The sequence below is a fragment of the Pseudonaja textilis genome, chromosome 2 (genome assembly GCF_049901715.1).
Source record: "Pseudonaja textilis isolate UNSWEBS1 chromosome 2, rPseTex1.2, whole genome shotgun sequence".
NCBI lineage: Eukaryota > Metazoa > Chordata > Lepidosauria > Squamata > Elapidae > Pseudonaja > Pseudonaja textilis.
This window is the reverse complement of record NC_141991.1, coordinates 200,909,060-200,935,921: the sequence shown is the minus strand read 5'-3', so window position 1 is coordinate 200,935,921 and position 26,862 is coordinate 200,909,060. Positions and strand designations below refer to the sequence as shown.

The window sequence follows — 26,862 nt, the reverse complement described above, 5'->3', positions numbered from 1 at the left end:
GCGGTATATAAGTCTAATTGCTATTTCTATTATCCATACCTTGCTTAAAACATTGCATGGTTTAATCCTTTGACTTTAGCATGAAGAATGGTGATTAGTTATTCTGAAAAGTATCATCTGTATTTTGGCTGAAAAAAATAACTGGCCAACCAGTTTTCTATCATGGTTTTCTTCTAGTGGATTTCCAGATTTTTGCAGCCCAACTATGGTATGTTTACTTTACTTTCTAACATGCTTCCGTAGTATAATAACTTAATGTAAACCATGCACTTGTAGATACTTGATTTGAGCTTGCTATTAATTATCTGAATTAACACATCCATTCACTGCGATTCAAAGCCAGGAAAAGAAAACAAGGCAATCTTCTCATCTGGAGTTTCCTGTTTTATTCCTTATCAGTTAAAGGCAGCCTCTGCTATGTCAGTGTTTCTCGGATGTCATAGTCCACAGTTCCAAGTTTTAGTGGCATTTACTAGGGAGGATGGGAGCTTTAGTCCAACACTTCTGGAGGGCAGCAACTGGTTTAAGGAAAGCTGATTTAGGGACTAGTTACAAAATATAATATCCATTGTGCAGATTTATGCTATTCTAATAGGGGGTGAATAAGGAGTGATGACCAGTTTCTGATCATTTGTATTGTCCTTATGAATTTATTTCATTTTTAAAAAATCTGTATGCTGAATTTCAAAGCTAATTATTATAGGGCATAATCACTTGATAAAATTTATAGTAAGATGCTTCAAATATATAAGAAACTGAAATAATTGAAGTACAAAAGATTAAAGTGATGAAACAAGAAAAGCAGTACCCAAGTAATTTAAAGATTTATAAATAATGCAGTGAACATCTTTATTAATTGATTAAAATATCTGGAGATGGGATGAAACTTGACTTTGGATACCACATTAGATAGCCCCTTAAAAAAATCTAATGGAACCAATTAAAGTTAAATAACAAAACACTCTCTTGCATGACGTGTTTGTTCCCTTTTGGGGTAGAATAAGGAATCAGATGCTTCATTGGACTTATGAAAAAATAAAAAAAATCATGACACATAGAAGATGACCGTATTAGATAGGTAGTGAATTATTTAAAGTCAGTAGAGCTCCCTCCCTTCCCTCTACCAACTTCTCCTCCCTATCTCTTTTCAGGAGGCAAAATCGTCATCTCTTCTGCGGTCAGATTTGATACAACTGACCAAGAGAAGCTTCACATTTGATTCTTAAGGACAGTGGTATGCACAGAGCTAAATAAATGAACCAATTCACTAGTATGGAATGCCTCTAAAGCCTTTGTCCAAGAGACAAAGTCTGCATGCCATTGTGATCAGCGGATTTAGAGTTGGACTTTGCTTACTGGCTGGGGAACTCTGGAAGTTGAAGTCCACACATCTTAATTAAAGTTGCCAAGGTTGAAAACATTGGTCTGCTGCTTCTAACATTACTCTCTGCCTTAGCTTTGGTTTCAGGGAGATAAATAACAGAAAATAATATATCCAGAAGGTAGGGATAAGTTGCTATTGCACAATCCTTTTGTGTTTTTCTCAGTATGTCGTTGGCTTTATTTATTTCATGGTAATGTACTGTATATCCACATATGCGTAAACGCACACAGAGCCCAAACATCACTGTTTTCCTTCAGTTAATGTTCCATCTGTAAAATCAGATTTCCTGACATACTTGATTACACTTTGAAGGATAAAATAAAATATTGTGCAAGCATACCAGAGATCCGTTCTTACTGGTTGTTACCTGCCCTACAATATGCAGGGGTTCCATGAGCTTAGTTTATGTAAGTCTTTGTATTAATGGATGTTTGCAATGGGTCCATGTAATAAGCTGAGAAGGTAGATGCTATCCTTCCCATCTCATTTCTGATCATACAGGTCAAAAGACACACTTCTATTCAGTGATATGAATCAAGACACCGTGTAATTTGATAGCACTTCTGCTGCTGACATTTATTGAGGATGATATTGATACTGGTGGTATTGAGAACCCTGATCACTCTTGCCTACTCCTTTTATTGGATTAGGCACAGGCTTGAGAGCACATGTGGGGAAAAACATTATCCTGATAATCAAATCACAGCTGCTCTACAACACACACTTTGGAATCAATCATGGAAGTCATGGGCATGCAGCATTTCACGTATGCATCCCCACATGCCAACATGTCATTGGATAAAATGCATTTATAGGCATGTACTACATGTTCTATTGGTGCAATTTGCTTACATAAAGAGGCAAGTAGATTGTGTAAATACATCCACACAGTTTCTAATATGATATTCTACATGTCAAGGTGTCAGCCAGAGATCTGATTCCATATCCCACCATGTGTAGATCTAGAAGCCTACAACATAATAGCATTATCAGCAGGACTGGAAAAGTTATATCTGAAAGCTAAATATAATTTCACCAGCCCACCTAGTTATGTTGCCATTACACACACTTTGTTTCCATATAATAGCAATAGCTATAGCACTTGGATTTATATACCGCTTCACAGACCTTTACAGCACTCTCTAAGTGGTTTTACAGAGTCAGCATATTGCCTCCAATGATCTGGTTCCTCATTTTACTGACCTTGGAAAGATGGAAGCTTGAATCAACCTTGAGCCTGGTGAGACTCGAACTACCAAACTGATGGCAGCCAGCAGGCAGAAGTTGTCTGCAGTACTGCATTTTAACCACTGCCCCACCACGGCTCTTAATAATAGCATCTCCCAATCTGCTGCCACATGTGGGTAACTGGAAGAATGTTACTGAAAATATGAGAGTATAGTATATAGTATTCTGCAAGACACATTGTTGCTGCCATTATTTCTATATAGCCTCTTCCCAGTCTCTAATACACCATAGAGCAAATAGTGAAGCATACAATGCTCATCCATTCTAATGGGGTGCCCCACACACTGCACCTGGTCTCTGATAATCAGAGACTCAATGCTGCTGGATTTTGCATAATCCAAGATTTCTATGTTGAAGAGACAGTCTTGCCAACAAATGCCAAGGATGGAGCACGGGACACACATGAAATTTCTCCAGTGTAATGTGTCATTGATACAGAATCCAAGACTTGTGTCTATATAGAAGGGAAGAGATCATCATAACATTGTAGACTTTCAGCTTTGTGGCGATACAAATGTTGTGTTAATTGAGTCCTCTAATATGCAGTTGTCCCAGAGCCTGACTGACCTTGCTGATCTTGGAGTCCATTTATTTGTCCAAAGACCAATTGTTCAAGAATTTGAAGTAATGCATATGACAGCTGGATGTCATCAGCAATTATTTTTGCTTCTATGAGGTTGATATTTGGCATGTGCTGGTAAAGTAGTTCAGTCTTGTTCAGGTTGTTAGACTGAAGAGCATAACAGCATCTTAGAATTTGTTCAGTATCAATTGTACAACACTGTCTTGTACAGCAGGAGTGCACAGTCATCAACAAAGGAAGTTTTTTTGAATGACCTTATGAAGGTACTTCGTGCATTAAAGCAGCTCAGATTAAAGAAACAGCCACCAACAGAAACCTGACATATAGTTCCTTCTTCAGCCCTTGGACAGCATGTCACAACCTGCAAGGAAGAACAGATTGAACAGGACTGGGGCTAGCACACAAGCCTGCTTCATCGCATTAGAAATGGCAGATGCAGCTAATATATTTGTGAAAATTGATTCAGCTATTCAAATTTGTGAAAATTGATTCAGCTATTCAGTGGTGGAATAACAGAACAGGTCCTGTTATTCCATCACTGAATAGCTGAATCAATTTTCACAATTTTCCTTGGGCATCCATAGTCTCAGGATGGCCCAGAGTGTTTCCTTGTCTAGTGTCAAAAGCTTTCATTGGGCCAGTAAAGACAAAGTAAAGAGATTTGTTCTGCTCAATGCACTTTCCCTGGACTTCCACCTTTTTGTTGCATTTTTTGTTACTGTTATATTTATAGTAAAAACAGGAACGAAGGACCAAACCATTGTAGTCATTGTTGAAGTCCAGTTATGTGTTAATTTCAGCCAGTACAGCCAAGTGTTAGGGATGATGGGTTTCAGCAATAACTAAGGAAATGGGTTGTTGAGTTCACATGTAGATAAGAAAGCCTGTATATTTACTACTTTTGCTTTAAGGGTTTGGGGACACCTCCAATGCAAAATGTGTATGAGGTCCAATGAAGCTTATCAAACTGCCTGGGTTTTCTGTTGAATAGATAGATGTGTTCTAGGATTAGTGTGCTAGTACATTTTGGAGTGACTTATCAAGAAAAACAACCACAGCTTTGATCTTCCATTCACCAACCTATTCTATAGTACATCTTGTCACGTGGTTGAAACAGTGTCACCTGAGGGCAGCATGTTCATTGAATGTTGTTTTGCTTTCCTGCATAGTAAAATGAAGAATAACTTTGCTCTTGACAAGTATAACTAGTGTACACAACAAATTGTCTCTCCAGTTGTAACACAATATGCCTGCTTTGTTCTAAGGTCTTCTTTCCATCTTATCAGCTCAACAGTTTATTAAGTTATTTAAGGCCACTGCTTTTGACTGATGCTCTACATTAAGTTATTCCAGGATAGTGTTTTGTTTTTCCCTAGTTTTTGGGTACAGACCACATGAAGACAAATGTACAAACTAGCAGAATCCTGTAAAGTCCCTGAAAAAACATATTTATCAACCTAAAAGTAACTGAGGTCTCCTATGCAATCTTCTGCCTAAGGCATGGTCAAAGAGTTACTTCAGCAAATTCATCCAGTTGAATATTTAGTTGTAGCCATTTGTGAAAAGGCTTTAGAATAGTTTTGAACTTCACCACAACTGGTAGTACAAGAAAGAAATGATTCAGAATCTCTGTATTTAAATTTATTGGTTCCTATATAGGAAATATGATTCACTAATTGTAGCACAGATTCAGCTTGACTATCAAGAACTAATGGAATTTCACTTCACTAAGTCTTTTACTGATATAAATTATCCATTTGATCTTGCATGCTGCAGAATTCAGGTGACCAAAGTTTACATTATAATAGGGAACCAGTCTGGCAAGAGAGTTGAGACACCAGGCTAGGAACTGGGAGACCATGAGTTTCTAATTCCACCTTAACCACAAAGCCACAAAGTGACCTTGGGCCAGTCACTCTCTCTCAGCCCTAGGAAAGCAGCAGTGGCAAACTGCTTCTGAAAGAAGCGAAAAAGTTTTTTGCCCCAAAAAACTGCGGGGATTAGTCCAGATAGTCACTATGAGTCAAGTCACTTGATGGCACCAGGTGACACTCACACACAGAATCATAACTACATATGAAGGGGATAACAGTAAACTATTGGTGTGTATATTGTTTACATGGTGCAGTGCCCTTTCCTTATGTCAGCTGCAACACCAATTAAAAGGTTTTTCATAGTTAGTGAAAGCATATACCAAATGGCACCATAGGGAATGTGATATATACAAGCATGCCAGAAATAGTTTTAAATGCCAGGGCTGCAAATGATTTTTCTCCCCAAGATGCAAACAGCTATTCAGGTCCAAATGTAAGGATAAATAATACCAGGCACTGGTGAGATAGCTTCACAGTGCTCATTTCCTGAAGTGAAATGAAGAAATGAAAAAGAAAATGACATTCATTCTCAAAAGGCACCTAACGATGCTGTTCTCTTTTGAGTTCTACTACACAATATTTAAGATGTGGCTGATCTTCTATTGATTAAAAAACAGTGAAAAGGTGTGTTTATTGCTTCATTAAAATTGGCATATAGTAGTATCGAATCCAAACCACAATGCTAAGGCAAATAAACCATCTTTGAAGAATCAAACGTCCAGTTGATTATCAATTTTGTCTTTTAAAAATGTTCTTCCAGCAACTGAGAAACTGAAGTGATTCTCTTGTTGCAGCAAATGGCAGATGGACAAATGAGCAAAGGCAGCTTTAAAACAGTTGCAAGTTTTTGGCACTCCATCTGCATATTTCCAGTGCAATTCTATCCAATGCTTCAAGCCTAAGTCTGCTTGTATCTATCGAAAATCAACTGTGCAGGATAAAATGTGTTTGAAGAGAAAGATGGGTATGAAACATTTCTCCAATGCTTTTATCTTTGAATGAACAGTGCTCATGTCAATGTCAGGCATCTGATACTACAAAACCATTTTTGTAATGTTTTATTCCTTCAGTGTTTTGAATGTTCAGCTGGCTAGTAACATGTGCTGTGCCCTCAAGTGCACAACAAAGGCGACCTACATAAGCAGGACTCATTAAACATGTAGCTCTTTCGTCTTGCAAGCTGTTGTGAGAAGCAGCTGTTGCAATGTGTGGTGGGTGAAAGGTCAAGTCACTTCAGTGGAAGGCATTTCCTTTGTTCAGCCACTCACTGCCTAAATCTTTCCAGCCAATGAAACAAAACTGTGCTGCTCCAAACCTTAAAATTTTAACTGGTATACAAGGTATTGTGTTCACTTACAGAAATCCCATTCATTTTTAATCATAACTAAATTTATTTCAGGGATTTATTTATGGTTATTTCCATAGTATATACTAAGGGATACATTTGAACCAGTGTTCTGGAGCTACACACTGTAGGTAAAAAATGCACTCTTATTTTAAAAAGTAACAAGTTTACAGCTCAAGACTGTATCAGACAATTGTGCCTCGATCCCAAATACTGGAGTACCTCCTGTTACACCTTTTGAAGATTTCCTATATATATTATATAGGAATTTCCTATATATATATAGGAATATGTCAATGTACATATGTCAATAAATAACATCCCCATCTGCTTCATTTAAACTTTGATTGCAACTCCACTTCCCCACCATCCCTCATAAGCAAGACCATCACTACATAGAGGTTAATCTTCAAAATTTATTACAAAATATATAACATCTTCGACAGCAATATCAATTTAAATTAAAAATTATTGCAAAATTGATCTTCAATGCAGAATATATAGTCCAAAAGCCTCCTGACAGATCAGTCTTCATTGAACTTTTTATATCAATACAATGGTGCCAGTGTGTACTATGCTTATCAGAGTCTTTTGGGGACTTTTAAGTACCCCATCAATCATTCTGGATTTAGTGTCCATATATTGTTCACATGCCACCTGTATCCAGTTTTCCAACTTTCTCCCCTATTTTGCTACCACAAACATTTTATCTCACTTGGAAATCAGCAAGTTTTTCTTTTCTTCTGCTCCTTAAGAACATGAGATACTTTTTCAGCTCCAGACGTGCCAGCTTCCTTACCACTGCAGTTTAGTGGGGACTTCCTGTTGGCATAATAAGCCATCCCGTCCCTCTTTTCGCTTCTCCACAAGATCCCACCGTGTGCTGACTGAGCGACTTAATCCAAGCTGTTGACTAGGCTGATCCTCAGAATCAGCCACTTTGTTGGGTTGCCCAGATGTGTTTAACTCCAGGATGAGGGAATGCAACAAAAGGTGTGAACCTCTTCTATGCATTGGATGGTCAGCCTCTATCACTCAGGAAGGGCAATATTGGGCACCCAGTCGTTCACATTTCGACTCTCCTCACAAAACAAGTTCAACTTGTCCAAGGCTGGATCTTTCCAAGCATCCTCATTGGGATTCTACAATAAAAAAATAAATACAGAAGTTATTAGTGAAAGCTGTCAAACTGGAAACTATTTAGTATTTTTATATAAAAATGTTTTCCTTACTTGTAATAATAAAAGAAACTACAATATCCCAAATATCAGTTGTAATGCTTTTGTATGGAAACCAATGTACTTTTAAAATCACTCAGTATTTGCATGCTATTTCAGGGCTGTCAATTTACAAAATTGGTTCCCTTGACAATAATCTACCTGCTAGAAACCCTTCAGTTATGGCTCTGGAGATATATATATCCAAAAGGCTCAAAAAGTTGCTCCGGCAGTCACTATTCTGCCTGAGAAGTATGACTAGCTAATGCCTCAGAAGCAACTCCCAGGGTAGAGGGAGGAAGAGAGAAGTAGGGGAAATCCCACACACTACCTAATCTCTGCATAAAGGTCAAGTATTAAAAAGTCACAAACATACGGGGAAATTTTGCAAGCTAGACTAGAGACCAGCCCCCTCTCTAAGCAGATACCATTAAAAAGCAAAACAAAAAACAAAAAAAATAACCCACTTACCGTAATGAGAATGCAATGCAGATCTCGGGGCTCCCCAGCTTCCTCTCCGGCACCCACGATGGCAGCCAGTTTCTGGGTGTCGTTTATTCTCACAATGTCAATGTCGTTTTCACAGCAGAAAGCCTGGATGAGGGTGAAGTGGATCTGGAGGGCAATGTCTCCCTCGTCTTCCTCATCTGCAGCCAGCACGCAGAAAGCCACTGTATCTGGATCACTGCAGAAAAATGAGGGGAAAAGCAGATTAGCAGGGGATATTTTCCAACCACGGAGGGGGGGGGGAGTTGTGGTAGTGGAAGGAGGTTACAAGCCCAAAGACCAAGCTGGCCAGTTTAAAGGCCGGCTCGTTGTTGGGGCTGTCAACGACGGGCGCCCAGCCAACACACCGCGCAGATCGAGCAGGATACTCACACATTCATCAGCTTGGCCGATTCATAGACGCCGGCGGTAAGGCAGCCGCGGCGCTGGGAAGCGACGAGCAGCTCCTGGAGAGCTTTGCCGGCGCTCTGCATCCTGGTTCCGCTTGCGCTAGCGCTGCTAGTGGTGCTACTGCAAAGAGAAGCGGGGAGAACGACCGGTCAGTGTCGGGAAAGAAGGAGCCGGAGCTACAACGGCTCAGCCTCGCCACTCTAAGGCGGCTTCGCGCGTGATTCCTCCCCGCCTCCCGCGATCCAAGAGTGCCTCGTTCTCGTCTTTTCCCCGGGAGCTCAGAAGCTTCATCAGAAGTAATTCCGACGGATAGTTACCTGTCGCTCGTTTCAGGCATCGCTTCCTGGCTGTGAATTTCCTCCAGAGTCATAATGGTCCAAAAGACAAGGGGAAAAATAAAATAAAATATCCACACAAGGGCTGGCTCCGCAGTTCGAAGGGAAATTAAAATAATAATAATCTTCCGGAAAGCCGTTCGACAAGAGAAGAAAAAAAAACCACCCCCAAAGCCGAAACCGTATCAGGTAATCCTTCTCCTCTCAAGTCCCAATCGCGTCTGACTGCCGAGGAGCCGCGCTCGCCCTTTATATAAGGGCTGCGGAGCTACCGTGCCGGCAGCTGCCGGAATCTCGCCTCTTCTGATTGGCTGAGCTTAGCGTGTATTGTTATGTTAAGCCGACAGTCGGGTAAACCCGGCTCGTGCCGGGAGGCCACGTGGGAGAAGGGGGGGCCTTGTGGCGGGAGGTGGGGGTGGGCAGAGAGCGGGTAAGTGGCATGGAAGGGGCCCGGGGGATTTCAATACCTCGAATCCGCCACAGCTGCTTTTGTTATGATGTTACTGGGCAGACTGCGGCCGACATAGTTTCATCTTTGAAGCGGGCGGAGGGACGAGCGGATGACTCAAAGAAAGGAGCTGGTCTTAGATGGGCAACTTGGGGCATAAGTTCCGCCAGCCGCGCTAACAACGCGCTGCGAGTTTTCCTTCAGGGTATTTCTTTCTTGTTAAGGAACAAGTTCCCTTTGCAAAGGGCCTCTTCCACCCTGTACCCAAATCAAGTAATTTTGCTCTGTTGTCAAACCCAAGCTAAATGAACGAGGCGTGGGCACTCCGTCGGGGGAGGGTCCCCACCTCTGCATCTGTCCCAGGGCTCAGGTTTCTAATGGCTAGGATCTTAAAACGCCGCGGGGCTTTTCTGTGTGTGTGTGTGTGCAGAAGCAATCCGACATAGGTTTTTTGCTACAAGTGGAGACTGAACGCAGCCGGGGGTGGGGAGTAGGGGCAACAAAGGGGAAGTTCCTGCAAAGTTCACCAGAATGAGAGTGGATCCAGTCCGGCATGCCTAATGAGCTGCTGCTGTGAGCAGATTGTGGAAGGCACACGCTGCTCGTTTGCATTTCTATGGAGACCTCACACAATAGCGGAGGTCTGGCGTGTGGCAGTTTGCAGGGCAGACAATTGAGGCTTTCTCCTCATAGCTGCACTGTCCACCTGCCACTGGCTGAAGATTTGCTTTGGGCTGAAGGGAGAGAAGGCCGAGGGAGGGAGGGAACAATTGCATTACTCTCTTGGGTCGGCCAATCTGCTCCTGATGAATGTCTCCACTTGCGTGCACACACACACACATTTCCAAAGTGCAATTGAATTTGGAGGCCTTTGGAGCACGCGATCTGTCTCCTTCTCAAAATGCTCGGTTATTTGGCCTTTGTCTTTGCCCCAGCCATGCTTTCATCAGCCTTTGTCTTTGCCCCTAGGCCACGCATTCAGCAGACATTGCAGGACATCGTTTAAGCACACTTGGCCTGTAGCCCTCTCCGCTTGACTGGGCCAGTCTGATAAAGTGGATAGCAAAAAGGGCTACACCTGTTCTCAAAAAGGTGGACTCCCAAGTTCGTCTTTGGAAGTGTTGGGGACCATGATTTATTTACAGAATTCATTGTAATAAGGTATATCAGCTAGGAAGATGGGAGGCATATCTTGGACGAAGAAAATGTTGACTCAGGAATTCTGGGAGTTGAAGTCCACAGGTTGCCCACCCCTGTCTTGAACAGTGAGGTTATCAGTGGATAGTATACTATGCAGGATGGCTAAATATTCCAATATTAGTGAATGGATGACTGGGGAACAAAGGTGCAAGTTTTATACTGTCCTGGCCGGCTTGTATAATTTCCTCTGAAGTAATGGATTGATTGCTGGTCAGGCTGGAAGAGCAGTCTTTGCAATTAATAAGAGAGAGAGGGACCATCCAATTGTTTCTTTATTCAGCAATTTTAGGTTAACAGCGCTACCTGCTGGATGATTGATGCACATCTTTCAGATGGTAATAATTGACTAAAACTCACATTTCTAAGAAAAAAAATGCAGGCTTTTTTTCCTGCTTACAGCAGATTAAAAAGCCCGTGTTAACTCTTTTTGCAAATTCTCCCTACACTCTGGGTTTTTCTTTGTTCTGGCACATGAAAGCAGCTGTTTCTATGTATCCGCTCCTTTGAAAGGAGAACCCTTTCTATGTCAAATAGAATTGTGCCACCTTGTGGTTATAACAAGTCATGGCTTCCAGAAAAAAAATCTGGATGCAATTTAGCTTACAAAATCATAACCAAGTTCTGTTGAAAATAGGCTCCCAAGAGTATAGCAATTACATAGTTACAGTAAGGTAAGTAATGTCACAAGTTAATATAGTCAATTTATGTAGTTGTCTGGTCCTAGCCAGCACTCTTTCCAAAAGGAGAGTCAGGTGGAAACTCCCAATCAGAGCAATTATACTAAAGACCACACAGACATTTAGCAGCAAAAGATGGGGGAGAGAGAGAGAGAGAGAGAGAAGCATGCTGGTCTCCCACCTCCACAGATAAAGTGTCAAAGTGAATTTAATAACCATGTGAGAAACCTAGAGATCCAAATGTTCCAGAATGATAACATGGCTTTTAGAGCATAAATATTTAAAGAAGCAATCCAAATTGCCAGTAATAATCAGCATGCCTTTATCAATACTAATTAGTATGGGGGAGAAAACCCTGACAACAGGGTGATTTTCAATTAATTGACATGCGGATTAAGTCATGGATTTGTGCTTGTTTCAGAGAAAGGATCTTTGGATGATTAACTCATTCTCTCATATCAAGGATACTCTTCTAGAAATGGACAACTTTTGGTTGTGGGTAATTTAGTCATTACAAATTATCTTTTTGAGTCAAGATGAGAATTTTGAGTATTTAGTTGTAAAAGAGAGCATAGATACTTTCTATAACAGAAGCTTGAGAAAAATTGAAATAGTAAAATACAGTGAATACTAGACACAGATTTTAAAGAAAGAAAAAGATTTAGAATGCTATTATATTTATATCAAAGAAGGTATACAATTTATTATAGTAGCAAACATTGCAAGATAGAATCACAGTAGATTGCAGTAACTAGCTACACATGTACCTTGGGTCTAGAAATATACCTGATCACATGCAAATTTAAGAAAAAGAAGCCAGAAAGGCTCACAAAAAGGAAATTATTGAAATATTGATTTTTACACATATCCTCATGGCTTCAGAATGTTTATGCTCAGACTGCAGGCTCTTCTGAAATACAGTTCCTCATCAAGCCTCTCTTAATAATCATGGAAAAAGAGGACCTGTCCTTTAATGCAATTTGAGGAATTCTGGGAATTACAAGCTTAGGTTTGGCTTAACCTTTGGATTGATTGACATAATCAATCTGAAATTGTTAGATCGATTTGTTTGTTTTGTTAAAATAACATAGTTACTCATGTTAAACAAATACAGGCAATACACAATACCATTCTGTCATAATGAAATTGCATAGCATATCCAGTGGCCACAAATTAAAACAACAAATCCAGATCACCTCTAAGTATCTTGTAAACTGGGTTCAGATTGGAAGATGGAAAAGTTGGTTTTCTGGAAAAGCAATTAAAGTACGTAACTAAGATTAATAGCACAACATGTGATATTACACAAAGCTCAGCCATTTGTCCAGCTGGAGAGAATTTTATGTTTGGCTCATTCATCTAAGAAAGAAGTGCTGCATCTGATTTCTTCCACCCACAACAGTCAAACAGTAAGGATAGCACTTTAAAAGGAGTTAGAGGTAGGTTGAACAGCTGGGAGGTTGTTCAGAGACCGTATGCTTTGCTTGACCTAAAACAAATGACATAAAAGGAGGGTTTCAAAGGTCACCAAATGACTTTTTCCTCAGTCGGCATTTTTCTGGCTATAAAAGGGCCATTAGCAAACAGTTTTAGAGCACTGAAAAGGAAATAATACATTCAACATGGACATATATCTTCCCTTTCTGTTGAATATAATACACCTACCAGCATCTGGGTTAAAAACAAAGGGAATGCTGGTTTTCTTTAATAGAACCTCAACTGGAAAAAAAATGAAGCATTCAGTTCACATTTCTTTCTGAGTTCATTAATCAGTGGATATGCCTTTTTCATAGAATCAGAAAACAGAAGACCGCCTTTAGGCCATCAGATCCAATTTCTTACTCAGTGCACCTTTCCAACCTAAAACATATACAATAGATGCATGCTTGAATGTATCCAAAGAGGGGGTGCTTAATAAATAAATAAATGTAATTATTAATAAGTAATATAATTATTCAGAGAAAATCATCCTGATATTAGAATTACAGCAAAGCCTAATTTCTAATTCTGTTCAAACTTAAATTTTCAAATTGTAATAAAATATCTTAAAACAGACAACCACACTGGACACTTGATTCCAATGTTGAATTTGGTTACTGTTAATGTTCCAATTGAACTGGAGTCTGCCTTTCTGTAATTTAAACCAATTATTCCAAGAAATGTTGACCTTCTACATAACAAACTTTCAGATACTTTATAAGAACTTGATGAGCCTCCTCTCAGTCTTGTCTTCTCAAGGCGAAACTGCCTTAATTTCTTCATAGGACATAGTTTTCGGGCATCTGATCATCTTCTGGGCCCTTCTTTGAACATGTTTTAGTTTACCCAACTCATTATAAAAGTGTGATGTACAGTTTTTGCCACCCTACTTGAAGTCAGTTCTGCCCAATGCAAAAAAAAATGGAGTATCATAATATGGATTAGACACTAGTCATTAGAGCATAGAAAAGAGGGAGACATAACAAAAAGTGATCATACCAGAGGTGGTATTCAGCAGGTTCTGGAGAACCGGTAGTGGAAATTTTGAGTAGTTCAGAGAACTGGCAAATACAACCTCTGACTGGCCCCACCCATATCTATTCTCTGCCTGATCGGCTGAGTCTTATTTTGTTGTCCTGCATAGGAGAACAGAGCTGGAAAACAAGTTGGTGGGGTGGGGTGGGAATGGAGATTTTATGGTATCCTTCCTCTGCCACGGCCATCAAGCCATGCTCCCCAAACCATGCAATGTCCACCAAGCCATGCCTACAGCATCAGTAGTAAAAAAAAAAATTGAATCCCACCACTCATACACACCCTGAACATGTTTTTTTTTAAAAAAGAAAAGCTTGGGGCTAAACAGGATAAATGATTAAAGTTGTATCATCTTGGTAAGGCTATTGTGACCTGTTTTCTGCTGTGTCACCATTATGAGAAGGTCTCCATTGTGAAATCATCTTCTGGCATATCCAAGGCCAGAGTGGCCCTTTGATAGTCTTCTGGGCCAGTTGGATCTGTGAGCTTTTGAATGACTTCTTTTTAATATGTTGTTACATATTCATCATTGCTGATTAGCTAGGATGCTTGAATTTATGTATGTATGTATGCATTTTTTATTTATTAATTTTCTTCATAACGGCAGTTATTTATTTCCTTGATTTATCACATTACCTTTTTACAGCTATTTGTTCATCATGTTATAAGTATTATTATTAGGTCTGTTTGTTGATTGGTTGGTTTGGAAAGACAAGACAGTGAAAGATACATAAAATGTGAGTACAATTTTTTTTTTATGGCTTCTATATTCCAGAGCAGTGTGGAAAAGGAGATAATAGCAATAACAGTCATAGAGAGCCTGAAATGTCTGTTCAAATACATTTTTCCCCAGTAGCTGCTTCCTTTGACAGCCCCCAGTTAATAAGGAGTTTTTCTCTCTGTGGAGATACACCCCAATACAATTAGAGATAGTGACATACCCACAATCTCAAATCCTGAGGAAGCATTTGCAAAAAAGCCACTGGGATCTTCCCATTGTACTTGAGGTATTGAATTACAAATGAATTGCTGTCATGTACAGTAGATGAAAGTGCATTAACAGAAGTTAATCAAGTTGCTCATCCCCTTCCCTTGTTTTTCTAGGATAGAAGTGTGGTCCTTCTTTCGTAAAATGACATCAAAGGTTTCCCCACTTCGGAAAGAAGGAAAAAATAATCAAGAAAAACTCATCAGCCAACAGGACAATGGGGGAGAAATTCCACCAGCATATTCCCCTGATATCCAGATAAATAATGGAGAAAAGGTATATTTTAAAAAAACTCTGACAATGGGTGGCTGTTCTGGGGAATGGAAAAGTTAACAGCACACATGTCATGAAATTATTGCACAAGGGATGCAAGTTATATAATATGCATCCCTTCTAGACTGACATAATTTACATAATTCACAACAGGTGTCTGATATGGCTCAGGTAGCATCACTTCTGTACATTTGTATCTCTACCCATAGTATAGTAGAAGTAACAATAGGGCTGGGGGGGGGGGGGAATATTAGCTACTTGGCTACTAGCCAAGTGTCAACCTATGCCTACCTACAGCTGCAGCAGGTCAGATTTTGGGCAGCTATTCTCCTTAGCCAAGTAGAGGGATCAACTGCCTCTTGCGAAGCAGATTTCTGATTTTCTGGTAATAACAGCAGCAGAAAGGGAAAAGTCTGCATTGGTTCTGCAACAGGAAGTGGGAAAGCTTGCTTCCTTCTTCCTTCCGGTAAACTGGTTAATTCAGGTTGGGTGAGATTTTTGCAGTTATTTGCTGCTAAACTGTCGACACTAATACAACAAAGGGAATGTCGTGTGGTCAGTGAAATTTGGCATTAGTCATTTGAGGTGATTGAGTTCTTGCCAAACAGCAGCATTGAAATGTGGATTCCCCATTTGGCATTTTTCAATTGATTTTAGATGATGATTAGTGGCTGAATTAGCTAGATTTTATATTCTGTTGACTATCAGGTCAGAGTTCTACATCAGTGGGGATTGCCATCTTGGGTTTTGAATTGTCTGCACTGTCTGTGTATTTACCAGTTGTAACTCTTGTGCTCTCTTTGATGTATAATTATATAAGAGATAAAATTTTGAAGTTTGGGGGAAAATGATTTGAGCCATGCTAGCCATTCTTCCATTCCTCTTGCCGTATTCCAGGGTGTCTTCATTTTTTCCCACTAGGTCAAGAGTGTCAAACTGGCGGCCTGTGGGCTGGTTGCACCACACACAGGTCATACCCACCCCAGCTCCGCAAAGGGGAAAACATCATGTGACACCGCAAGTTTGACACCTGTGCACTAGATCATGTATATTCCCAATATCATTCTTAATATTGAATTTAAAGTATTTTGTAATACCATGTTTCTCCAACAACATGCTCCCCCACCAATAGGAAGGCTCAGCATTGTTTTATAGGCATGATGTGAAATTAAGCCCCGCCCTCAAAATTTGGGCCTATTTAAAGCATGCGAAATGGGAGGGAAGGGTGGTGGGAACTTGCTGTTATAAGTGTCCTGCAGGCAGCCATGCCTTGCCACCAGCGGCTTCTATCGGCCGTTAGGAGCGGCCTGCGGGCAGACTCACCTCGCCACCAGCCGCTCCTAACAGCCGATAATGGCAGACCATGGACAGCTCCCTATCTCCACCAAGTGCCTTTATTGCAGACCCAGGTATGGTGCTGTCTGCAGGCCAGGTCAGTGGGTGGGCGGTGGCAGCATGAATGTCGGCCTCAGTGACAGCGGGGCACTTTGCATTGCAGGACCTTTGTCAGCCGCCATTGCTTCCTCTGCTGCCGTCGCTTTGCCTTCTGCCCTAGGCGAGGGTGCGCGTGGGGGGAAAATTAAGTCACCCCCCAAAAAAGGGCTAGGCCGTTTTTTCAGGGGTCAAAAAAAAAATAAGGCTCAGCCTTATTTTATGAGAAACATGGTAGGTAATTAAATACACCTGTGAAGTTATATGTGGCAAAATGTCAAAAGCACATGGTGGACTTATTCATTAATTTTGCTCAATTCTCTACCACCCAAACAAGGAATTCTGTGTTTCAAATCTTAAATCAGATAGCTCCAACAGAATAAGACTTATATACCGCTTCACGGTGCTTTTCAGCCCCCTCTAAACGGTTTACAGAGTCAGCATATGGACCCCAACAATCCTCATTTTACCAACCTCAAAAGAATGGAAGTCTGAGTCAACCTTGAGCCGGTGAGAATTGAACTGCCGAACTGCTGGCAGCTGGCAGTCATCAGAATTAGCGAGCAATACTGTATTCTAACCATTGCACCACCACAGTTCAGGAAGGAAGTACTTAAAACATTGTCTTGGAGTATTTTTAGACCAAAATGCAAACTCATGTTGTTCTCCACTTTCCAAAGCAATGCGTATAAGCAATTTCTCTGTGACTTGGATTGTGCTGAAAGAGATTTTACCATAGCAGAAAGCAAAAATTTGCATCAACTTCAACCCAATATAGTCAATAATTATAGAAAGCATACTTTGGTCTTTTTAAACTTTCTGACTAACATTCTAACTTTTGTAACTTTCAGGGCATTGATATATTTATCAACTTTTTGAATGCCATGAATACTGTCTATGGCCCATTGGCAGAAAAAGGAAAAATAGTAGAAACAATTGTGGTGAGTCTATACTTCTGTATCATTTGAAAACCAATAGTATCAGAGCAATGATTGTATCAGTCATATAATGGTAGCCCTCAGGGTACAGTACAACTTGGGATCAGTAGCCAAGTGCTGTGGTCATAAAGCACAATGTCAGATAACTTCCAGTTGCCATTGTTAAGCAAATCACTGCAGGTTGGTAAGCAAGGACATCATGTTGTTGCCATTTGCAACTTCCTACCAGCTTCCCCACTGGCTTTGCTTATAGAAAGTCAGTAAAGAATGTCACAAATGGTGATCTTGTGGTCATGGGATGTGACCGACATACTGCTACCCTTCAAAAAGACCTTGACTATGTATCAGAATGGTCAAACAAATGGCAACTTCAAATCTCAACAAATAAATGCTTTGTCTTACATATTGGCAAAAAAAATCAGAAAATAACATACAGGCGGAATAGTCAAGACTGTGTTGGTGATCCAAACTCTGTCAAGGACCTTGGAATACTGATCTCTAATGATCTAAGTGCTAGAGCCCACTGTAATTACATAGCCAAAAAGGCATTAAGAGTTGTTAACCTAATCCTTCATAGCTTTTTCTCTGGTAATATCACACTACCAACTAGAGCATACAAAACATTTGCAAGACCAATACTTGAATACAGCTCATCAGCCTGGAACCCGCATTACGTATCTGATATTAACACAGTTGAGAAAGTCCAGAAATATTTCACAAGAAGAGTTCTCCACTCCTCTACTCATTGCAGAGTACCTTATGCCACCAGACTTGAAATTCTAGACCTAGAATACCTAGAACTACGCTGTCTTCGGTCTGATCTAAGTATAGTATATAAAATTATACATTGCAATTTCCTACCTGTCAATGAATACTTCAGCTTCAACCATAACAATACAAGAGCACACAATAGATACAAACTCAAGATAAACCACACCAAACTTGATTGCAGGAAATATGACTTCAGCAACAGAGCAGTCAGTGTCTAGAATACTCTACCTGACTCTGTGGTTTCTTCCCCAAACCCCAAAAACTTTAACCTTAGACTGTCTACTATTGACTTCACCCCTTTCCTAAAAGGTCTGTAGGGGGCGTGCATAAGTGCACTAACATGCCTATTGTCCCTGTCCTATTGCTTCTTTTTATTTTTCTTATATGTATCCATTTCATTCATTTCATTCATGTATTCATAACTATGTTTATACTTATACCTGTTACCTTATAATCGCTTTGACAAAATAAATAAAAATAAATAAATAAATAAATAAACGGCACAAAGAAATGCTGTGCAGCTGAGTTGGGGCAACAGCGCACATGCCTACAGAGAGGGCTCTGCGTGCCACCTCTGGCACATGTGCCACAGGTTCTCCAACACTGAAATAGAGCTTAATTGGTCAAATAGACATATAGTTGAAGTAGACATGTTTTTAAACAGGTAATATTTTCTGGACTTTTTCTGACTAGGAGTGAATGACAAAGTTCTAAGATTGTCTTTATAGTTTTTTTCTTCTTTTATAAAAAAATTATTTGGGTTTTCACAAAGCATAATAGAAGTAAAATTTCTTTTTTTGAGAATAGCATGGTCCTGGGTTATCACTTCTCCATACTGTCACAAATTCAATTTCATGTTCATCTTTGTGTTCTATTCCATATCTTATTTTAACATTTTCCCAATAATTTTTCCCTTCCCTTAGTTTTCTCAATCTTACTTTTAGTTATCTCATTCCTTTCTAAACTCAATTATATATCTTTTTCTAAGTTTCAATACCTTTTTAGCCATCATATTTATACTTTAGTCTGTCCTGTTTCAATTTCATATTTTATTTTCTCATTAAAAAAAAAATTCCCCTATAATTACTAATTGGAGTATGACACCTTTGTATCTTTTAATTTTTATCCATTCAACTCTTATTTAAACTTCACTTTATGCCTTTACAATTATAACATTCAATATAACACATAACTTCCAGTCGAATTCTGCTTGGTACATTCTTAAAATATGCACTAAGTTCTTAAAGAGAATATATATATATAACAATAATAAATAAAATATTTATTCTATTCCAATTCAGCTCTATCATTAACGTTAGATAATCTTTGACGTCTTTAACATTCCTTTTCAATAGGATATCATACTTCTAGGAACACTTATAATATTTCCATAATTTTTTCATGTTTCTTTCATATTCCTCTTCACTTAAGTTTTTATAACACATTTATAATAATTAAAATGTTCCCTTCCTTTCCTAATTTCATTCTCTCATTCTCTTTATTTCATTTATTTATTAAACATTCCATTACATTACAATGAGTATTTTATCTATCATTTAATCACACTTGTTTCATATTTTCAAAGTTCATTTCTATTTCTCATATAACAATACTATCTTATGTACCCTTGCAGAATCCCCCTTTCAATTAAGTTTTCACCCATTATCTCTGTGTCTTGTACGTTTTCCCTGTTTCTCTATGTCCTGGTTCTGTCCTTTATAATTTCTTTTCCTTTCCCTCTTCTCCCTCTTCTTCTCCCTTCCCTTTTTGACGTCTTCTCTCTCTAATTCTGATTCTCTCTTCTGTAATCCTCTCTTCTGTTTCTTCCTAATGTTATAATTATAATGTTATAATCAAATGATTCTTTTGGGGGGCTGTTTTTTCAGATCTTAAATTTTTCACTCTCTTTCCCCCATTTCCTTTCTTTTCCCCACATAGAAATACTTGGTCATTGAAGATGGCTTCTTCTTTGTCCCGCCCTTCTTGTTCTACAGGCATTTCTTGTTGCTTTTCATAGTTCAGGATCTCCATTTCTAAAAATTGAAATACAAAGCCAAAAGAACCTATTCCTTCTTGTGCATCTTCTTTCTGTTTTTTAAGTTCCATTCTCAATTCTTCCAAGGGTGATACCATTTTAAAAACTTTTAAACAACCACCTGATTAATTTTAGGCCTTTAGATCCAATAGCCAAAAATTCAAAAATCACCAAGTAATCCAAATAATCCAAAGCTGTTTCTTCTTGCTTCTTTTTTCCACTTTCTCTTCCTGGGGTTCTCTTATCTTGTTACAAAGTTTCAGTTAAAATGCATCTTTTAGGAATCTTGTTAAAATTTCACTGTTAATTCCTTTCACTTCCAGGTGGTCTCCTCCCTTTTTCCAGATCCCACCCTTCTGCTTTTTTCCTTCTTTTAAAAGTTTTTGAGAATCCAGAAATCTTTATTATCCCTTTGACATTTTATTTTCAGCTTAAATATCTGTTACTGTCAAAGTGGATTTTTGCCAATTTCTTGCTTAAATCTCTTAGTTGTCAATATAGAAGAAAAGAAAAGAAAAAAACCCAAATCCTTTCCCTTCCCTCTCTCATTTGTAGCTTCAAAGTCTTCTTTGGGAACAATGTTGTTCTTTATAATTCAAATTCCGGGGTATCTTGTATTGTTGTTTTTCCAATTCAACCCGGTCAGCCAAAAACTTTCTCTTCTTATCTTCCTCCTGCACATTCTTTTCCGGTTGAGTTCTTCTTTGAGGTGGCCGTTTTTTGACCACCTCTGCAACTGCCTTTGGGAAAGGGTGTAATGGCCAGCTGGGGAGGAGAGATGCGGCTCTCTTCGACCCTGCTGGCAGTCTCCCCCCTCTTCACCACCTCTACGGGGTGGCTTAGCCCCAAAACCAGCTGGCTTGGGGCGCTCCAGTGGCAAGCACAGATTGAAACTGCGCACAATCGCAGATTTCAGTCTGTTGCCAAAGAAGCTCAAACCGGATCTTCAGATTGTCTTTATAGTTAAGAAATGAGTTATGGAGGGAAACAGAGCATCTCGATTTTTAAGGTACAGTAATGTTACCAAATTTGTTTGTATTTATAGTGATAAGAGGGGAGTAACTTTATTTTTTCTTTTTCTATGCTTTTCTATTTTTTCTCTCTTTTTTTCTTTTCTATTTTTTCATTCTATTTTTAAGTTTGTATTACTTTGTATTCTTTATTTGTAATCATTAATAAAATGGTGTTTTTTTTAAAGGGAAAGAGGATTGGGCCATTAATTTTTGCTTCTACTGGTATGAAAACAGATTTTGGTGCAGATGATTTTTTACGAGGGGAAAAAAATCTGAAAATCTTTTCCCAAAGAAAAGAGCATCTAGAGTAGACTCTTTAGCTGTAGTATTTTCTGTTTTGGAAATGCTGGACTATCCTCAAGAAGTTGTAGGAACATGGGCCAATGCCTTTAATAGGCACAGAATTAATTTTCTGTTTTCTATTATTTTGTTCTAGAAAACCTTGGAGGAACACTATAACCACCCTCTTGCTCTTTTTCTTCTGATAAATTGTATGAATGCAGTTGCTAACTTGAGGTGGGTTTTATCTTCAACAGTCCTGTAAAGAATATTGAAGTGGTGTAGTTTAAGATTAGAAATAGTTCTCTGGATGACTGAGGTAAAGCTTTGCTTTTCAGGAAAACAAACAGAAGGGAAAAAGGAAAAAAACCTAAATCAATTAGGTTGTCGTACCACATTATCCATAAATCCTGGCAATTCAACAATTATTGCAATAAATTGAATATTGTTGGTTCTTCCAAAGGATTTAAAGATAAATTCTGGATCCTCAAACTTACTGTTTTACAAAAATCTATTTTTTAAAAAAACATGCCTCAAGCAACTTTACCTCCGCCTCACAACAAAATGAACCAAGTCTGTTCATTTGTTCATATAAATATTTCTATTCCGTTTTCTATGATGTACACACAGAAAATTGCATATATTGCAAAAATGTAATAAAGAAAATATTAGAATATGATACTGCATATCTACATGTAAACAGAATAATGTTGATTTCAACAGAGCTGCTCCCTCACAAGAAGGAATGTGAACTGTCTAGGACCATAGCGGATTCATGAGCAGATAATTAGGCTTTTGGCAGCATCAGGAGTACAGAGTCTCTCCTAATAGCAGACTTTCTATATGTGTATAGTTACAAGCTCTGGTCAGCATCTTGTTAACTCAGAATCTCACACCTCCTGCCAGCAAAATCCAGCCACCCATAACCCCAGACCTGGAAACACGGTTGCTGAATATTGTTTTGAGACGTCTCATTGGAAATGGACCTGAACGGCAACTAGAAATCTGTGATAAGGTAAATTTCTATTAAAATTGAATATATTAGAATGTGTATCTATCAGATATATATACATATACATACATACATGCATACAATTGATTGATTGATTGATATTGCCGCCTATTCATCCATGGTGACTCAGGGTGGCTTACACAATGTAAAACCATATTTAAAACAAAAAATAAAAAACAATAAAAACTATAAAAACAACAAAAAACAATAAAAAGAATCAAATAAATTAATAAACTACAATAAAACAAAATCTGGAAAAAATAAAAAAGTAAAAAAATCACTCCCCAACTCCCACCCTCAGCCCTGACAACAGCAGATCACACTAGCCATTTGATGGGCTCCATCCCACTCTGGATTCCCCAAGCCCGCTGGCAAAACCATGTCTTCAGTACCTTCTGAAAGAGTGCTGGAGTGGGGGCTATTCTAATCTCTGGGGGAATGATATTTCAGAGAGAGGGAGCCACCCCAGAGAAGGCCCTTCTTCTGGGTCCCACCAGGTGAATCTCCCTCAGGGATGGGACCCACAACTGCCTCCCCACTCTAATGGGTCGGGTAGATGTGACCAGCAAGAGACGTTCCCTCAGATAACCCGGTCCCAAGCCATGAAGGGCTTTAAATGTGACAACCAGCACCTTGAATTGCACCCGGAAGCAAACTGGCAACCAATGCAACTCCTGCAGGAGAGGTGACACATGTGCATACTGGGGTTTGCACAAAACCATGTGGGCCGCTGTCTTTTGCACCAACTGGAGCTTCCGGATGCTCTTCAAGGGCAGCCCCATGTAGAACGTGTTGCAATAAACAAGACAGGAGGTGACTAGGGCATGAGTAGGGACCATTGGTCCAGGAAAGGGCGTAGCTGGTACACAACCTGTAGTTGCGCAAAGTCCCTCCTGGCCATGATCACCACCTGCTAGGGAAAACCCCTAGATTACGCACAGGGTCTGTTTGGGGTAGTGCTACCCTATCCAAGATCAAAGGTGGCAATTCTCTCTGAGCCAACAAACCCCAGGCCCAGAGCTACTCAATCTTGCAAGGGTTTAATTTCAACCTGTTGTTCCCCACCCAGCCCCTAACAGCCTCCAGGCACTGCAAGAGGGAGGACACAGCAACACTTAACTCACCACAGGCCGAGACATAAAGCTGAGTATCATCAGCATATTGGTGATACCTCAGTCCATGGTGACAGATGATCTCACCCAGTGGCTTCATATAAATGTTGAACAGGAGTGGAAAGAATACAAAGCCCTGAGGAACCCCGTAAAGCATTGGGTGAGGGCTCCTCCTATCAACACTGACTGAGAGCAGCCACAGAGGAAAGAAGTGAACCAAGACAGCACAAGGCCTCCCAATCCCATCCCCTGAAGCCACCCCAGGAGAATCCCATAGGCAATGGTATCAAAAGCCGCCAAGAGGTCAAGTAGAGCAAGGATGGATGCACTACCCCCATCCCACTCCCACCAGAGATCATCCAAACGTGCGACCAATGCCGTTTCTGTCCCAAATCCAGGCCTGAATCCTGACTGGTAGGGGTTGAGATAATCCGTTCCATCCAGAAACCTCTGGAGCTGCTGCACGACCACCTTCTCAACAACCTTCCCCCAAAGGGAAGATATGATACATCTGATTAAAAATGCAAATTTTTTATTTAATAATCTTGAACTAGGAGGGAATTTTGCATCTTTCAGGTAAAGGGAAGAAGCCAACATACATATTCCATTATTGTTACCACATGATTCTTACTGTATAAATCTTTTTCCAAAATAGGATTTCATTTCATGAGGCAAAACAATATAGTTTTTTATAGGATATTCCTGAGAACCTGTTTAGCACAGTGCTTTAAGATAGTATTCTGGGAGACCATGAGTTCTAATCCTGCTTTAGGCATAAAGCCACCTGGATAACTTTGGGCCAGTCACTCTCATTTCAATCCCAGAAAAAAAGGCAACTTGTCTAAGCAATCACCAGAAGTCATGACTAACTCAAAGGAACAACCACCACCCACATAATTCAGATGTACTATTTCTGGAGAGCAAGACTATAATTCAGCAATGATTTGCTCTCTGTTTTCTTGCAGACTTTATATAGACAAGCTTCCATGGCTTTTGCAGCAATGCTTAAGGGCTTGTTAGCCGAGGCACCAACAATAGAGCATCTCCATAACATCCTGGGGGTAAGTGTTTAAAAAAAAGATGAGGGTGAATAATAGTGTGTAAATTGATAGGGGAAAGGTAGAACCAACCAGATTCCTAGCCTCACTTCAGCTTTTTGTGCTGTAGGAACAGAACAGAACAGAACAGAACAGAAGAACAAAGTTGAAAGGGACCTTGGAGGTCTTTTAATCTAACCCCCTGCTGAGGCAGGAAACCTATGAGAGACCAGGCTTGGCATGTGTAATTAAAACTTGGCTGGGCAATGATGGAGGGGTGCCTCTTTCAGAAATTTGCCTGACAGGATTTCATGTGGCAGCTACCCCTGGAAAGACATTTATGTGATTAAATTATTCTGAAATATTTTTTTTCCTCCTTCCACAGCATTTCACAAAGTACATAACATCTAGCAATCGTCTAGAAAAAGTCCAGGCTATTAAGGCCACCAATTATCTATTCATGGAAGCTTATCACAACCTTGGTCTTCATTATGATGTAAGTACTTCATCTTTGTACATGAACGTGAAGATCTAGGATGGGAAACAATTATAGAGATGAGTTCAAAACATCATTGCTTCCACTTTAATCTATGAAATCTACAGCAATGGAGAGCACTCCTAGAGATAGCTTTACAGGCTTTGATGTTTGCCACTTGGAGAAGGCAAATGAAATTAGTATTTCTCCAGTCAAACCTTACAGTAATTAGCAGACCAAAAAAGGAATAGGAAAATGAATTATTATTGGATAGAAAGTAAGAAGTGTTCAAAGGATAGTTGAACATTTCTAATTCTTCAATATTTTCTCTTCATTCTTCCAGGCTTATGAAATGAGACAATATTTGGGAAAAATCTGGCACTGTCCGAACAAACAAAAACAATGAGAAATTTTTTTTCTCTTTATCTATCTGTGCTCCCTCCCTCCCTCTCTCTCTCTCTCTCTTTCATGTGTGCACATTCTTTTTGTTTTCTCTTTCTTAATTTCTTTGTTCCTACCTCCCATCTTTCTCTTGGTTTTCATATCACAGAGGACTCACCTCTAATCCATTTTTCTTAGCTGAAATGAGATAATTATATACTTTAATATCAAATTACAGTTTGGTGTCTTATAGAGGGTTCCTCTGCTACCCACCAGGCTTTCTGTCTTAAGAACTTTTTTTTTAAAAAAAGTTGATTGATTCTAAGTAAATTGTATTTGTACATGCATGAATTTAGGATTATTTTTTTTATTTTTACTTTCTGTGATCACCATAGCGGGAATGCCTACAATATACTTTCCAAATGCCACATATCCCCACAGTCCTAAAAGGAGTTAGGAACCATTGCTACAAAGTTCTACTGCCTGGTCTACATTAGGGATCAGGGATGTCCATAGGAAGTGATGGAAAAAGTCAAGATGATGGCTGTGCACATAAAAACCTGATAAAGCTTTGATTGCATTGTCACAGCTGCTATGTTGACTTTTTTGACCACATCTTGCAGACACCTTGCAAAGTCTTCTTTGGTATATCTGAGTTCAATATAAAGCAGTATTTTTTCAAGTGCAATTGCAACTTAATGGGTAGATAACAATAAAAAGAAACGAATAACAATACCTTTTTTTCATGGCTGGTTTGGATTTGGATTTGATACACACAGTTCTGATCATTTCTTCATATGGGGAGAGGTGGAAGAGAAAACTATAATCATCAATTTTTATACTATACATTATACAGGTAGTTCTTGACTTAGCACATTTCATTTAGTGACCGTTCATATTTACAACTGAAAAAAGTGACATGACCATTTTTCCCCAGGTCACATGTTCAAAATCCAATGCTTGGCAAATAGTTCATATTTTTGATGGTTGCAGTGTCCTGGGTCATGTGATCACCTGTTGTGACCTTCTCACAAGCAAAATCAATGGGCATTCCAGAGTCCTTTAACAACCAGGTTACTAACTTATAATAATAATATTTTATTTGCAGTCACAGACCAAAACACAAGTACAACAAAAGAAGAACATGGGAAAATTAATCATGAAGAATTGGTCACCAAAAACTTGACTAAGGGGAATTTCAGTGTTCTCCTCTGATGGTTACAGCTCTTAAAAAAAAATTGGAAACCAAAGAAGTGATATATGAAGAGTCATCCCGTAGACAATATAAGAACAAATTACTAACATTGGGTCTAGAAGGGTCTGTTTCAAGGAGAGACAGTAACTTAGATCTGCCTGCATTATACATAGGGCAATATAAAAGGACATGCTCCACAG

General features: G+C 39.3%; 2 protein-coding genes across 2 annotated transcripts in view; one reads left to right on the top strand and one right to left on the bottom strand.

The window, feature by feature from the left end:
- LOC148127321 (uncharacterized) overlaps positions 1-25,813 on the top strand; it is a 30,519-nt gene extending 4,706 nt beyond the window's left edge. The window contains exons 2-8 of the mRNA XM_087926861.1: positions 14,827-14,986; positions 17,266-17,355; positions 21,608-21,687; positions 22,357-22,465; positions 24,540-24,635; positions 24,997-25,107; positions 25,430-25,813. Coding sequence (XP_087782987.1) covers positions 14,855-14,986; positions 17,266-17,355; positions 21,608-21,687; positions 22,357-22,465; positions 24,540-24,635; positions 24,997-25,107; positions 25,430-25,492 — 681 coding nt within the window. The 5' untranslated portion in view covers positions 14,827-14,854 and the 3' untranslated portion in view covers positions 25,493-25,813. The remainder of the gene's footprint in view (positions 1-14,826; positions 14,987-17,265; positions 17,356-21,607; positions 21,688-22,356; positions 22,466-24,539; positions 24,636-24,996; positions 25,108-25,429) is intronic.
- Positions 6,837-9,188, bottom strand: GADD45G (growth arrest and DNA damage inducible gamma). The gene is made up of 4 exons (XM_026703938.2): positions 8,866-9,188; positions 8,531-8,668; positions 8,123-8,336; positions 6,837-7,576 (listed from the first exon to the last, which is right to left on the bottom strand). The coding sequence occupies exons 1-4, from the start codon at positions 8,916-8,918 to the stop codon at positions 7,466-7,468; spliced, it is 516 nt and encodes a 171-aa protein (XP_026559723.1). The 5' UTR covers positions 8,919-9,188; the 3' UTR covers positions 6,837-7,465.
- Positions 25,814-26,862: the final 1,049 nt, after the last annotated feature.